This window comes from Triticum aestivum, chromosome 5D (assembly GCF_018294505.1).
Source record: "Triticum aestivum cultivar Chinese Spring chromosome 5D, IWGSC CS RefSeq v2.1, whole genome shotgun sequence".
Lineage (NCBI taxonomy): Eukaryota > Viridiplantae > Streptophyta > Magnoliopsida > Poales > Poaceae > Triticum > Triticum aestivum.
Window position 1 is genome coordinate 401,301,766 of NC_057808.1, and position 16,486 is coordinate 401,318,251.

Genomic DNA, 16,486 nt, shown 5'->3' on the forward strand with positions numbered 1-16,486 from the left:
CCAAGGCAGAACAAGGACTAGGATGACAATCATATCGATGCCACGGAGCTGAAGAAAAGTGGTCCAGCACATTTAGGTACTTCCCCAAAACTTTTAGAGCATTTTCAGACATCTTCACCTTTTGTAGTCTTAGGTCGTGTGTGTTCAGCTCTGCTGAGCCAGATAGCAAAACCAGAATATAGATGTGATGCCAATTCATGATTTCTCAGGGTCTGTGTAGGGAGTAAGAAAGATGGATGAAGAAGAGGTTCATATCGCGATCGGGAAGAATTTCAGAAAGGAGAAAGCTAACATACTATGGGCTGCTGCAAATTTCCCAAGGGCTACCATAGTTCTTATCCACGTTCATTGGCCATCCAAGTGGATGCCCTTCAGTAAGTTTTTTCAGCCAAGTATTTTCCATGCTTTGTAAAGCTCTAATGGTTAGATGCCCTTCAGTACGTTTTTTTCAATATTAACAGGATAAAGTATAACCTTGTGTTTTATTAGCTGTATAAATAATTGATTGTTTCTAACCAACAACTGCAGTGGGTGGAAAGCTGCTATACAAGTTTGCAGATGAAAAGGAGAAGGAGATGCATAGAGGTAGAGAAACGGAGGCAATGGTCAAGATGCTATCACAATATAAAAGCCTATGTGATGATACAAGAGAGGTATCCTACGATTTAGATTCAGATTAAAATAAATAAGGTCACAGCGGTGCTTATTAGAGTTCATACGAAAAGCATTCTAGTCATGTGATATTTGTTCTCAATCATGACGAATTAAGTGTAACAACACTATAATTTAAATAATTATTTATCTGATGATGAAAGTTAAGCAAACAAACCATGTGGAGAGGGATCAAATCAATACAACACTAACATAATTATTTCACAGAAAATATGTTTCCTAAACGGGCCTGTGTCCTTGCAGGTTAGGGCACATTACCTTACACATGATGACATTCTTACTGGTGTTGTAAACCTGGTAAAGAAGCTCAAAGTCAAGAGAATTGTCATCGGGTCAAGGTGAGATCATAGCGTGAACTAATAGGAATAAGGTGCCTCTTTGTATATGTTATTCAATGTAACCTGTACACATGGACATTGCCTTAGCCCATAAAACAGCATAACAATATAGTAAGTTCTGCAGGAACATGTCAAAGAAAGCGGTTCTTCGTAAATGCTCTCAGGTTTGGGTGGTGATTAATGGCAAATATCTGTCCACTAGGTATAGTTTCTCCAAAGAGCATAACTGCACTTCCGGTAATATCTGAATCATATCTAGTAATTACTTGATGGATGAGTTCGTTCTTAAGTGCAGCAATGATCATCTGGAGCATACTGGAGGCACTGGATATGGAGGGAGCTCTGAGTTTTTGCCATCTATGCATGAGCTGAGCGACGAATCTGATGGCTATGCAACACCACCAAGTGATTTTGTGAGCAGACTTCTTAGCAAAGCATTACACACATGCAAACAATAACAGTTTTAGTTCACAAGTTTAAGACCATGGTTCAGAGTTTTGATACATGCCTGTGGTGTATTCCAGTATGTATCATTTCAGGAAGACGATGTCGTGGATGAGGATGGGGTGATTCCAATGGATGGTGATGAACAATTGGAAAAGGTATAACTTGCCTTTTTTTTCAAGACAACTACCACAACATGTGCATTAAAATGTCTGCCTACTCTTTAAGTTTGACGACACACACAGAAAAAAAATTACATTTGATTGAGTTTACTCCATGCTCAAGCATGTTTGACAATTTTAGATTTACCACCGTTGCCTCAGATGCATGTTGATTAACTATGTGTCAAAAAACAGGTGTTACTTATGACTTCTGAAAGTGCAGCTTGTGTTAATAAAATAAACTGATTGCTCCATTCCAGTATGATGTGCAGGAAGCTGAACAAGGCATTTTGGAAATAAATGCTTCTGAGTTAGTGGGCAAAATTTCTGGTGATGACATACGGAATTCCAGAAATATGAGTGAAGAGTCTGAAAAATTGATGGTAAATGTCACACAATACTACCTTTGTCAATGCCTATTTCGTTTAAAACATGGCTAGATGAAGGTTTCAACTTATGATGATGATAATTTACTCAAAATAAAAACAATAGTAGCAAAGATAGGTTGGAGACATCACGAGTCAGGAAGAGGAATATAGATGACAGAAATCATATGGAAAACAGTGTGTGTCACACAACATCGGTACAGCGTTGAATCCCTTAACTACTTCAATACACCCCGTTTGGTTTTGTTCAGGAGGAAATGGAAAAACTACAAAGGAAATTGAAAGAGCTGCAAGATGAGGGGTATAATTATGAAGAAAGCATCTTGTCGCCAAGAAGAAAGAATGTATTGTTGAAGGAGAAAACGTTACCAAAACAAAGATACCCAGAGCTGCAAATCCCAGAACATATTGTGCAGTACTCCATGTCGCGTATTGGGAAAGCGACCAATAACTTCTACTCAAGAAACCTCATAGGGGAAGGAGGCTATGGCCTAGTGTACAAAGGAAAACTAGGTGGTATGCCAGTGGCTATCAAGCTGTTGAGACCCCATGGTAAACACCATGGTAGACAAGGTTTTCCAGAGTATCAGCAGGAGGTAATATAATGAACTCTATCCAGTCATCCTTTTAACTGTCTGAGCATGCACACAACATAGCCTAACAATAATTACAAGAGGAAGCAAACACTCATTCCATACAGAGTAAGATGCAAGTATTTCCATCTGAACTGTAGCATAATTTTGATAGGACCCTTATTTTCCTGCAGTTCTTTAAGAGAACTTTTTTTACACATTTAACACCATATTGATGGATAATCACCCCTCCTCCTTGCTTATCTCAAACAACTCCACAAAGTAGATAAATAGATGGGCAGAGTAACAAGCTCGCATACCTTACTACTTGGAGAAGAATCTTCTGAGCTGCATTACATATAGTAACCGGAGGAAATGTCGATCATGTTTGGAATTCCCCAGGTCGTTGTGCTGAGCAGAGTCAAGCACCCACACATCGTGAAGCTGATCGGCGTGTGCCCGGAATCATGCGGCCTCGTCTACGAGTACCTCCCCAACGGCACACTCATGGACGGGCTCTCCAAGGGGCTTCCATGGAAGGACCGTATCAGGATCCTCAGCGAACAGCGTTCCGCGCTGGCGCACCTCCACTCGAGCCGACCCCACGCCATCATCCACGCGGACCTGAAGCTGACGAACATCCTCCTCGATGCCGGGAACGTGAGCCGGCTAGGAGACTTCGGGACGGCGCGCGTAGTGCAGATGAAGCCGCTGGAGGAGGACACCATCTGCCGGCGGACGAACCCGATGGGCACGATGGGGTACATGGACCCCGTCTTCTTCACGACAGGCGAGCTCACTGCAGAGTCGGACGTCTACGCGTTCGGCGTGGTGATCCTGCAGGTCCTCACGGGGCTGCTCGACCTCAACATCGTCGAGCAGGTGCAGGAGGCGATGAAGATGGACGCCGTGCACGGCCTGCTGGACGCCTCCGCTGGCACCTGGCCAGAGGTGCAGGCGGAGCGGCTCATGCGACTGGCGCTGAGGTGCTGCAACCTGGAGCGGAACCGGCGGCCAGCTGCCACCTCTGACGCCGACTGGCGATCGCTGGACATCCTGCGGACCATGGCGACTGCAAGTAAATCCCGGAAATGGAGTCATGCAAACTGAAGAACCATGCCAGCAGCACCACCGTGCATCGACGAAATGCCAAAAGAAGATAATGGGTCTGGTTTGTGAATCTAAACTGCATTTGCGTTTAGTTTGTGATGCCATAGCATTTCTCTTGTGAATGTGCATTCTTAAACTAGTTAGAACATAATGTACGATAGGACAGAACAGTGCATCCCTCCCATTGCAAACTTTTTTTATCATGTCAATGGAGTGGTAAACAATAGTTAAATGTGTGTAGAAATTTCGGGAAGCGCAGTCCAAACATCTCAGGATCCAATGACCGCATGAAGCAATATGTATGTTGATCAGTTCATTCTTGAAAGGCACTTTCGCGCCCGATTCCCATGTAAAATCAGCCGCTGCTGCGGGAGATGGAAGAGTGCTTGCAATGCGGTGCAGCTAATACGAGAGGCAGCACGGGATAGATGGGGATTTGCACGGCGCAGCTCTCATCGAACACGGTTCGATTGAGAGGGAGGGGGGAGGGGGGGGGGGGGTGGTCGGTTCGACGGCGTGGTGATGATGATGATGTTCCACCGACGCAGGCCTTCGCCTAAGCTCCGCAACGGTATTATCGAGGTGTAATATGGTGGAGGGGGGCACCGCACACGGCTAAGAGATCTCAAGGATCAATTGTTGTGTCTGTCGGGTGCCCCCTGCCCCCGTATATAAAGGAGCAAGGGAGGAGGAGGCCGGCCCTAGGAGGGGGCGCACCAAGTGTGGAGTCCTACTAGGACTCCCTAGTCCTAGTAGGATTCCACCTCCCATATGGAATAGGAAAAGAGGAAGGGAAAAAGAGATGGAAGGAAGGGGGCGCCCCCCTTCCCTAGTCCAATTCGGACCAGACCAAGGGGAGGGGTGCGGCCACCCTTGAGGCCCTTTTCCTTCTTTCCCGTATGGCCCAATAAGGCCCAATACGTATTCCCGTAACTCTCCGGTACTCTGAAAAATACCCGAATCACTCGGAACCTTTCCGAAGTCCGAATATAGTCGTCCAATATATCGATCTTTACGTCTCGGCCATTTCGAGACTCCTCGTCATGTCCCCGATCTCATCTGGGACTCCGAACTCCTTCGGTACATCAAAACTCAATAAAATTGTCATCGTAACGTTAAGCGTGCGGACCCTACGGGTTCGAGAACTATGTAGACATGACCGAGACACGTCTCCGGTCAATAACCAATAGCGGGACCTGGATGCCCATATTGGCTCCCACATATTCTACGAAGATCTTTATCGGTCAGACCGCATAACAACATACGTTGTTCCCTTTGTCACCGGTATGTTACTTGCCCGAGATTTGATCGTCGGTATCTCGATACCTAGTTCAATCTCGTTACCGGCAAGTCTCTTTACTCGTTCCGTAATACACCATCCCGCAACTAACTCATTAGTCACAATGCTTGCAAGGCTTATAGTGATGTGCATTACCGAGTGGGCCCAGAGATACCTCTCCGACAATCGGAGTGACAAATCCTAATCTCGAAATACGCCAACCCAACAAGTACCTTTGGAGACACCTGTAGAGCACCTTTATAATCACCCATTTACGTTGTGACGTTTGGTAGCACACAAAGTGTTCCTCCGGTAAACGGGAGTTGCATAATCTCATAGTCAGAGGAACATGTATAAGTCATGAAGAAAGCAATAGCAACATACTAAACGATCGGGTGCTAAGCTAACGGAATGGGTCAATTCAATCACGTCATTCTCCTAATGAGGTGATCTCGTTAATCAAATGACAACTTATGTCTATGGCTAGGAAACATAACCATCTTTGATTAACGAGCTAGTCAAGTAGAGGCATACTAGTGACACTCTGTTTGTCTATGTATTCACACATGTATTATGTTTCCGGTTAATACAATTCTAGCATGAATAATAAACATTTATCATGATATAAGGAAATAAATAATAACTTTATTATTGCCTCTAGGGCATATTTCCTTCGAAACATCCCAAAGAAGCCGAGGCCAACTTGCTACAATCGTTGGTATTAAATCAAAACAAAGATATAATACTCTTTCCTTACAACTTCAAGTGAGTGTTACTGTCTTGTGCATATTCGGTTTCCCTTATTAGTCCAGGTTATGGTAATGTAATTAATGACTTATGCATGCATGCGCAGCTTCCACTATATTCTCCTAGAGATTAAGCTTGAGTCGGGAGTAGTAACCGTCTTAGACTCGAGACGAAAAGATCCCCAGGACTATGCGAACATGACTCAAATGCTCGTGAAGTAAGTTAAATCGATCATTATCCACCATATCAGCAACTTTGTTCATTTCCTGATATCAAGTAATTGTTTTCTTTGTCTGGCAGGGTTTGGAGAAAATTCACCTCAAAAGCTCCGGGACTGCCGAAGAAGCTGCAATTTAATCACCCGAAAGTAAGTACTATAGTAGCATGTTCCGCGCATCTCCTAGTGATTCAAGCGCTAGTTTCATCAATACCATTTAGCATGCTTGCTTATCAGTTTGATTGACCTCTATTTCTTGTAAAGTGGTTGTGGCAGGAACCCGGGAATAATTACTGTGGATACTAAGTTTGCGAGTCCATCCGCTACACGACCTGTGAGCGGGGCTACACTGAAGAACAATATGAAGTGCGTAAGCAATAATATTCACAATTTTATTTTATTACCATCATTTGTGTTGAGTTTCATTTATTCATATATATATGTATTGACCCCCTTCTTCAAATTAGATGTTTCGGAAGCGGGATGAACTCCTAGCAGAAGATCGTATGTGAGGAATTCAAGAGGAATTGGCGGCATTCTTCCTTGACCACGTGATCGCTGAAAACGGAGAATACTATGTGGACCCTGTGTTCCTACAATATAATTAGGAGATTGTATTGTAAGAGATAATTATTGTATATATGTAGCCGGTAGTGTCGGATAGATATACGAGAACTTGTTGTTCGACCAATATCTCGGAGAAGGAGAGGTGGTCGATATCACTTCTCTCTGTATGCATATGTTCATGATGATCTTCTGTTTCCTTCATTTGATTACTAGCTAGCGTGTCTACTCCTCTCCATACGTATATAGTACGTAGCGTCGACCAAGCACGGAGATAAGAGAGGACACTTCTCTCTATTAATTAGCTAGCTAACACAATATATGAAACACCTAAATTAACCCCCCAAAACCCCTAAACCACCCCCTTTCAAAAAAAACAAAAACCTCAGCTCCTGCCAGCTGCTGACGCGTGGATGCCTATTGGTCCCGGTTGGTGACACCAACCGGGACAAAAGGCCCTTCCTATTGTTCCCGGTTGGTGGCACCAACCGGGACCAAAGGCCCTCCTGCCTGGGCTCCCCGCACCGGCCACGTGGACGGCCTTTAGTCCCGGTTCGTGTAAGAACCGGGACTAAAGGGCTAGGGCATTAGTAACGACCCTTTAGTCCCGGTTCCAGAACCGGGACTAAAGGCCCTTATGAACCGGGGTAAAAGCCCCTTTTCCTACTAGTGACATTGGCCACCATCTACCACGGCTTCATCCGCGAGACTAACATCCTTGAACAATGTAGTCCGATGATCCCGACCAAATACCTTCTCGAAAGCTTCGGCCTCCTTCACCGTGAACCCCTCTGCATCAACTTGTTCATCGGTACCATCTTCATCCGAGTCCGATGTATATGCACGGGAAAAAGGGATGGAATGGTCCATTGTCTCTTGCAAATGATATTTGTCGAGATCACCCACATTGTTGTCATGGAGATCAACTTCATTGTCATCGTCCGCATACTCATCATTGTCCTCTTGCAAAGCTTCATCTTGGTTGTTTGTAAACGGGCTCAATGTTGGCCTCACTTCTTGGGTCAAAAGAGGTTCAACAATTTCATCTCGCTTCAAGGGTGGGGGGGCTACTAGCAACCAAAGGGGAGGGATTCCGGTTCAAGTCCAAATGCAAATTTGAATCAACCTTCTTCGTTGCAAATAACTCAAGAGCCTTGTCTAGTGATTCGGCCACCGTCTCCTTGTATGCAACCCAACGTTGCTCCGAGTTGACACGCATTGTCTTCCAACGGATGTGCATTCCAAAACCAACATTATCCCTTCCCTCCAACTCAATGATATCACTAGGGTCCATCCAATTCAAATCTTTCCTAACTTGTTGCAAGAGCTCCGCATAACTAGGACTACTATCAAACACCATGTCAAGCTCATCCGGGTCCGGTTCTATATTGCCTTTCAAAAAGGCGTCTTTGTCCCCATGATGAACAAACACACATGTTCTTCCCATCCCTATAAGCATTCAAAGAACACAAGGTAACATTGCTTCCATGAGTACTAATCCAAGGATTAACACGGAATACAAACCCTAATATATATATCAAACAACAACCCTAACCCTAACCATAACCCTAACCCTAACCATAACCATAACCATAACCCTAGCCCTAACCATAACCATAACCATAACCCTAGCCCTAAACCTAACCCTAGCACCAACATAAGAACACCCATAAGAATAACCCTAGCATACTAACAAAGCCTAATCATAGAAATTGGCAAACAAACATCTCACATCTCCATGCAAATCTCTAGATCCAAACAAAACTAGGTTTCCCCAAACTAGCAACAAATGAGAAATGGGAGAACTTTACTTGGATCAAAACAAGGGGATCGGAGAATATTACCTTGAGGGAGGGTTTGACTTCGAAATCCACGGACAAATTCTTCAAATTTGCAAGATTTGGGAGAGGATTTGAGAGGGGGAGAGAGTGGGAGAGGGGGCAAAGCTCGGGGAGAGAGTGGGAGAGTGTGTGGTGTATGTGTGGGGGGTGGGGGAGGGCGGCCAGCCAAGTGGCTGGATAAGTCACAGTGCAGCGCCTAGCCGCTAGGCGCTGCACATTACATGTGTGGCGCCTAGCGGCTAGCCGCTGCACTTTACATGTGTGGCGCCTAGCTTGGAGGCGCTGCACTGCTGGGTGCGGGCCCAGGGGCTGCCACAGTGGACAGGAGTGCAACGCCGCCGCGCTAGGCGCTGCATAGTAGGGTGTGGCGCCGGCGTGGCGGGCGCTACACAAAAGGGTCAGGGGGGTGAAATAATTTCGCACCCAATTCATTCTGTGAAATGATTTCGTCCCGAGGTCAAAATTGTCAAATTTGCCGAGAATAGGGAGTAACGGGGAGCAACTTTTTAAGAATATAGATTTCCCCAACTCCCTAATATCCGCAGTCCCTCTTAATAGTACGGATGTTCCTACAACTCAAATGTTAACCGAAAAACTTTTCGAGCTACCGAAGAACATCGTCTTTTGTCCTTTTTGAATAGATGGGGTTATCGGAGTCCGTAGACCAAATAGAGAAACCAATGTCCTGAGATAAACTTGACAACTGACATTAGTTCTTGCAAATCGTATTGTGATTGACACCAAAATCGTAATTGATTGATGATTGTACTTTCACCCTATCCCCGTAGCTACAGTGAAGCCAGTTGAGGTAGGTCTGACCCAATAATACCTCCGCCCTGCGGTGAGAACGTTTTTTTTTCCTATTTGGAACATGAAAATGAGGCTTTTTTTCGAGATGGATGTGAGGGCCACGTGTCATATGCTGAGGTGAGAAAGTTTTTTTTGTGGGATGAAGGTGAGGGTTTTGGTTTTTTCTTTAAGATGGAGAAATGAGCATACACCTTCATTAGAGGCACACAATCACCCGCCCCAGCCACTAGTGACCGTTCAAGCCACCTCTACGTACACACGCATCAAACAGTTTGCTGACACGACATGGTTGCCGTAGGTTCGCTGATCAGGGCATGTACAAATGGTTAATATGATAGTTTTATTTTAAACCTTGTATGTAATTTAAAGATGACAAAAAAACATGCATATAATTGGTTATCTCTTGGTCTTATCTAAGATGACTAGCTATTCTAAAATCATGGTGACACATATCCTATGTGAGACACCTAAAATAGCATCATTATACATGCCCTCACACGCACAAAACTTAAAAAGCATACGGTATGTGCGGTGTTCTGTCCGTTGTCCCGGTGCCCGCAAGGGAAGCACATACTGTCCGTCCAACACAACTCCACTCGGTTGTCACGGCGAAGCCGAAGCTCCCGTAGGTGCACCTCGCCATTGGTCGATGGTGGAGGAGGCAAAGCGCACGCAGTTGATCCAAGCAGGAGCTACACAAGGATAGCACTGCAAGTTAATTAACTCTGAGTACGTTACACAAACTTTGATGTAACCCCTGGCTTTCTTGACTGCATTTTGCATATGCCTTCGCCAGTTGAATAAAGTTCGAATGCATTAAATTTTTCTTTTTGAAAATCAAGGAAAAAAGGCTTGCCTCATACTCCCTCCTTTCTGGTTTATAGGCTCATGTCAAAAGGTTTGTTTTCCTGTTTTATAAGTCTCAATTTATACTACTTACCATCACATGATCAGATTTTATGGTGTATTAAATCACTGCATGCAAGGATGAAGAAAAAAATTCACCAATGCCTGTAGAAGTTCTTGGTCATTTAGTGGTCATGCATGCATGTGGTGTAATTAGTGTATCGGTATACACAACTTTATGAGAAAAACGAGAGTACTAATTGAGTACTTTTGCAAGCTACGAAATTAATTTCACCATTCATCATTTACCTTGGTTGAAGAGATTTCCAAATTAAGCCCTATAAACCGAAAAGAAGGGAGTATATTAATTAAGCAGAGAGGAGAGTTTGTTACAATAGACCCCTTACACAGCAGAGAGGAGAGTGCATTAAAAAAAATCGAGTACGTTACACGCACACAGGATCGCAAGGAAACCCCAAAGGAAAAGCCACCCCCGGTTTGGTTGCTTCTGCTTCATACATTCATACCACTACACCAGCCATGTTTGATTAGTCGCCCAATTTGCTCGCTAACGGGTATATTCTGAACTTGGTTGGATCCCAAGGAGCCAATTAATCAGGGCATGTGCTCTTTTTAGACCTAATTGGAACTAATACTTTCCCCATATCTTTCCTCCCGCGTATCACGTTGCTGGCTTTCCTTGCCTTTAACCTTTGCTTCCACCGCCTGCACTCTCGTAGTGCCAACTCCGCACGCCGAATTGTTTTCTCCGAAATGTCCCTTTCATGTGCTTTGGACTACGTACCCAAAAGCTTGATCATTTCATGAGCAAAGTTGCACACTCACAGACCTTCACTTGCACGCCCAGTACGTACGTCTCTGGCTATAAACATGCCCCTTGTGGCTCCAGGACAAGACCCATGAATCCAAACCCTGGAGCCTCTTGTGCAGCACTGTTCCATCTCTAGCTATCAGCAGAGCACATCAGTGATCTGCTCATGCCTAGCCTGAGGGACAGCAGCTCCTCGGTCATCATCCTCGACCTCGCGTCCAAGATGAAGATCGGCAACCTCAAGAAGGCGGCGGCGATGTGCAAGAGCAAGACCGGCGTGCTCGCGGGCAGGCTCCTCGTCCTCACCTCGCTCCGCCGCAGGATGGCCACCGTCGGCGCCATCTCGCACAGGATCCACGCGCTCATGGTGGCCACCGAATCGGGTAAGGACCTCGACAAGGCCCTCGGGCCGCGCAAGGCCAAGGCCGGCGGTGGCAAGCCGGCCGTCCTCGTCCATCGTAACGCCACTGATATCTCTGATCAGTTGGCGCTGTTCCATCAAGAGGATGGCGGCGACGGCGACGGCCCTGACTGGTCGGTGCACTCCATCTTCGACGACGAGAATTGTTGCTACGCCGACGAGTACGAGGGCGACGACGATGATGACAGCGCGCTACTCGATGTGTGCGATGATAAGCATGATACCAGCGAGCCGTCGGTCATGGACGTGATCAGGAGCAACCGGAGGGTCGAGGGTTTGGAGTTCAACGTGGACGACGAGATCGACCAGGCCGCCGGCATGTTCATCACTAGGTTCCGGAACCGGATGAACGGGAGCATATAGTTATATATCTAGCTTGTTTTCCGGTTGCACTGACCGAGTGACAGTAGATAGATCGATGCTGGGTGAGACCGATTGAAATCGGTATGACATAGTAGCTATAGGGGTGAAAAATGACATGGCTGTTTCTCGAAAAGAGGGTTAAACCTCCCCGCGTCTGCATCGATTGGATATGGTGAAGGTGTACGTACATATATAAAGCGGTTGTTTACGAAAAAAGTCTATACACAGCACTGTTTGCTGGGAAAGATTAGGGACATGGTTGGTTTGCTCTGAAAAATTGGCAACTACTTCCTTTGTATCTACTAAAATATAAGACGTTTGTACAGTTTAAATATGAAGGAAGAAAAAGATTGATAAACCAACACGTAAAGTAGCCTGTTTTTGTATTGATCAACCATTGGGAAGCCAAATGTGGGTAACCAACCAAGCATGTGCCCTATATCAATTTTCTGAAGATGTTTGTTTGTTCTAGTGATATGTATCCACCTGTTTTATATACTTTTAATACCACTTTAGCTATGACAAATGTGGTCGACTGTTTACTACTTGGAGTACAACGCCTTCATCTCCATACCTGGAGATTCGGATTAATTTGCCAGTTAATCTCTCTCAAAACAGGATTTCGGCCCGCTTTATATATAAATCAACCAACAAATTCACACAACCAAGTCAAGTGCCACATCGAATATAAAATTATCTGCTGGGGCAACTACACAAACACGCCCAAGAAAGATCATACAAAAAGAGAAGAAAAAACCATCAAGTGGCAAGAAGCTCAAGTGATCTGCGGCAAAGCTAGTCGATGTGCAGCAGCAGTCAGCGCGTCCACCATGTGGCCAAGCTGGTCACCATCCCGCTGTCTAGAGACTGGGTGCCAGTGCTACAAGAAAGTGAATTTGAAGAGAGAGTTGGAGGCCCATCTAAGAAAGATCCGCTCAATCACCATCTTGTTACGAATCATACACATGCAATGAATTTATGATGCGAGTTAATCGATCGCACATCTAGTTTAGCATACTACATGTAATGAACTCATGATGCCATTACGGATTAAATTAGGTCAAAAATTGCTTATTTTTTCCAAAAAATAGGATAACCCTGGCCTCTCTGCATCGTGCGATGCACACAACGATCTTTATTATGTTATTCAATAGAGCTTGACAAAATAAATACAAAAATCAATTCAAAGCCATCTTCGAAACGAACAAAGTCACTACACCTACAAGTATGTGCCCTTATCGCACAAATGCACACCAACTAATCCAGTGGCCTCAAGAAGCCGCCCCTTGGCAAGCCAAGAGCACCAACTGCAATAGGTGACCCACAACGCACCGTAGCGCACGATCTAGGATCCGCCACCGCCATCTTCTGTCATCCCATCTTTAGGAGGGATCATCACATTGACCTTGCCAGGCTCCACTGTCGTCGATGTCACCACTACGCCAGACAATGCCACCAGCCTACGCACGTCCATCAACCCGCGTCCAACTTTGAGACTCCACTGCGCCATGTCGCCAAGACCCGTCATCTTCCATGTGGAAGATGTAACACCGTTCCACCTGTTGGCCCCTCCGGTCAGTATTTGCTTCCAAACAATGCTCCCACGAGGGAGAACGGCACCAAAGTCTCCATCATCATCATCGATCCGGGAGACCCAGATCTAGGGTTTCCCCCGGTGCAGATGCTTACTGGAGGAAGAGGGGCATGCCATCTACATCTGCCTATGAACTCAAACGGTGCCCACCACCACATAGCTCTCACGGCGGCACCTTCAAGAACGATACAACGCCTTGAGCGTCGTCGCCGCCCACCGCAATTAGGGTTTTCACCCGAAAAGTGGTGAGGTGGGAAGAGGTAGGGCAGACCCGAACGGCGTCTCCAGGAAGAAGACCGGTGACCCTCGAGCGTCATAGCCGTCGCGGCTGGCCGGAGCCGTCCAGGGAGTTATCTTGTTCTAGATCCCCACCACCTGCTCCGTCCCAGCCCGGTGACCGGCTAGCATCCAGCGTGGACGAAAAATTGCTGAAAATTGCTTAATATTTCAGCATTTGCTTGGCAAGAAAATAGTTACTCATGGATTTTAGTACCAGTTGTGCAGATTTGCAGAGCTCGCATAATCTGCAGAGCTTATCCTTTTTCTCCTTATTAATTGCTTTTAGATATCTTCCTCAAAAAGGCTATAATTTTAGATATTTTACAAGATAAACTTGTCCACGTAACCAGCTCCTTGAATTACACATCATTTCAGATCAGTACGTCCAATTAGTGGTTCACACACTAGCGGTGGCCACTGGTATTCGTGCAAAATAACAAAAAGAAAAAAAACAGTGGTGACTGCTGACTGGTGATCGACTTGGTGAGTGTGAGCGATAGCTAAGTTGCTTCAATTATGCACTTAAGTAACAAAGAATTATAAAGCTTGATGGCGCGTTAATGCAGCATTACGCTGATGATATCACTAAACTGATCAAGAGAACCGAAAGGCAACCAACTAGGATAGAGTAATTTAAGCGGATATGTTAAATGTATAGTCATCGCCTCGAGCGCGTACCAAAATCACAATTAGACTAACAATTCCGTGGATTAGATTTTCGGGCATGCATTGCGGAGTCTTTAATCCGCGTCATTCGGTGGTCAGCCATTGACGTATTTCATAAACTGACTGGATCTCCGATTCATGGATCTTCCAAATTGTGAGGTAATCACAACATCAAGATCCTGGTTTGGTCACTGAAACAAAGAGAGATACCCAGAGATTCATTAGACTAATGTATTGCATTTGCACGCCACCTCAAAGTTCCATAGAAGTGGCAAGCAGAGCGAGAGAGTTGCCGAGTGGATCAGATCAGGATCAGATCGGTAACCAACCTGTTTATCTAGGTGCCGAGTAGAACTGTTGATCTAGTTTTGTTGTGCCATTCGCCCTCCCAAGCTTGGAGCAGCCCCTGTGGCGCACCCGGACAGAGGCTGTCTAGCTCCCCCAAAGTGAAGCTAGGTGCTGACATTCGAAAAGGAGGTGGTTGGTGGATTCACAGTGGTCGCAGAAGGGGCATGCGGCTGAAGTAGCAATGCCCAGTCTGAACCGTCGTTCATTCATGAAGAGGCGGTCCTTGCGGGCAAGCCAGAGGTAGAGTCGACATTTATTTGGGGCGTAGTTCCGCCAGATGGCCGGGGCGAGCGTGTCCGTGGGCTTTGTCCTCCAAACCGCTTGGTAAGCAAGCTTAGCGGTGAAAGGTTTCTCAGCGTCCCTTGTAGTTCTCCTGTCAGCAACCTGCATATTTAAGTTCACCGTGGCCAATATAGTGCGTAGTTCAAGCAGTTCGCATTCGGCTGCGTGAGACAGCCTAGGTGTTAGATCCAAGGTGAGGTTGTTCGATGTCAAAGCGCGTGCCACTGATGTGTGGACTCGGTTGGAGTGTGAAAACAGAGCCGGAAATTGTAGGGCTAGGGTTTGAGCTGAGCGAGGGAGCCAAAGGTCAAGCCAAAAGGAGGTAGTGGTTCCATTACCGATGCTGACCCGGGTAGTGTCCCGGAAGAGGGCGAGGCCTTTCATAATGTCTTTCCAAATCGGGGTATGCTGGTTGTCTGACATGCCTACATCGTTAGCGGTCGACCATCCGTATTTGGTGATCAAGTACCTAGTCTCTCCCGAGGTTTGCTCGTCGTGTAGCTTGGAAATGTGTTTGAGAAGAAGACACATGTTCATGTGGGGAAGAGAGAGGAAACCAAGGCCCCCATTGGCGAAGGGAGCACAAACGAGGTCCCAAGCGACCTTGCAGTTGCCGCTCGAGGTAGATTCCTGACCAGACCAAAAGAAGGCCCTACAGCGTTTCTCGATTTCCTGAATGGTTCCAGCAGGTAGAAGAAGGACACTCATGGCATAGATTGGCAGGGCGCGTAGAACGGATCTGACCACCCGGCCAAGGAGAGCAAAAGGCCCCTCCAACCAGCAAGATGGCGATCGACCTTGTCAATGATGAAGAAGAAGTCAGCTAGGTTTAGCTTGTGAGTGGATAGAGGCAAGCCCAAGTACGATTGCGGGAAGGTGGCAACTGGGCAGCCCAGGATTGCGGCAAGGCTAGTCGAGAGATTTGGGTCTACGTGGATCGGGGCAAAGGTGCTTTTATGGAAATTGATTTTCAGCCCAGTGGCCTCAGAAAATTGTAGCAGAATATTTTTGAGAGTCTGAATCTGAGAGGATTTAGGGGGTAGGATGATTAGCGTATCGTCCGCATGCTGGAGGACGGGGCAATGCATATCGTTAGCGATCGGCTGAGTCAGGAATAACTATATCCTCGCTTCTAGTATTTTCAATATTTTCCAGTATCAGAAAATGAACCTGCCTGCAATTAACTTGACCCGAATTACCTAATTCGAGAGTGAGAAACTACCGCTGTCACATATAGGAGTACTTATTAGCGAGGCAATTCTTGAGCAACACCTTCCTTGCATTCCGAAAATATTCAGCATGAAAAAGCCAATATGATTCAGCAGGAAGAGTTCGTAAATAGTACTCCCTCCGTTCCGAAATAATTGTCGTGGGGGGGGGGGGGGGGGTTCCGACCAGGTGAAAACGAGGAAATTACGAAACTGCCCCCCCCCCCAATTGAAATCGCTCGGGCCGTCGTCTTCCTCCGTCGCTCCTTCCCTCCGCCAGGACTCCGTCGCTCCTCCCCTTCGCCAGGCTCCTCCGTCGTCCACATCTCCGGCGTCCTTCCCCGCCGGCTGCCTGCGCCGCTCCAATCAGAGCCCGATCCCCTCTTTGGTCGCCCTTCCCCGCCGTGATCGGAAGCTCCCTCGCCGCGGTCCGGAGCTCCCTCACCAGCGGCCGCCTTTCCCCACCGGTTGCCTGCTCCACCGCAGCTCCGGATCCTTCCCCGCTG

The 16,486-nt window shown here is 46.4% G+C and overlaps 1 protein-coding gene across 1 annotated transcript; it reads left to right on the forward strand.

Annotated features, from left to right (window-relative positions):
• The first annotated feature begins 64 nt into the window (after window positions 1-64).
• On the forward strand, window positions 65-3,950 carry LOC123125146 (U-box domain-containing protein 33). Its single transcript, XM_044545675.1, has 8 exons — window positions 65-374; window positions 529-653; window positions 916-1,010; window positions 1,270-1,423; window positions 1,550-1,612; window positions 1,888-1,998; window positions 2,253-2,597; window positions 2,976-3,950. The coding sequence occupies exons 1-8, from the start codon at window positions 233-235 to the stop codon at window positions 3,681-3,683; spliced, it is 1,743 nt and encodes a 580-aa protein (XP_044401610.1). The 5' UTR covers window positions 65-232; the 3' UTR covers window positions 3,684-3,950.
• The last annotated feature ends 12,536 nt before the right edge of the window (window positions 3,951-16,486 follow it).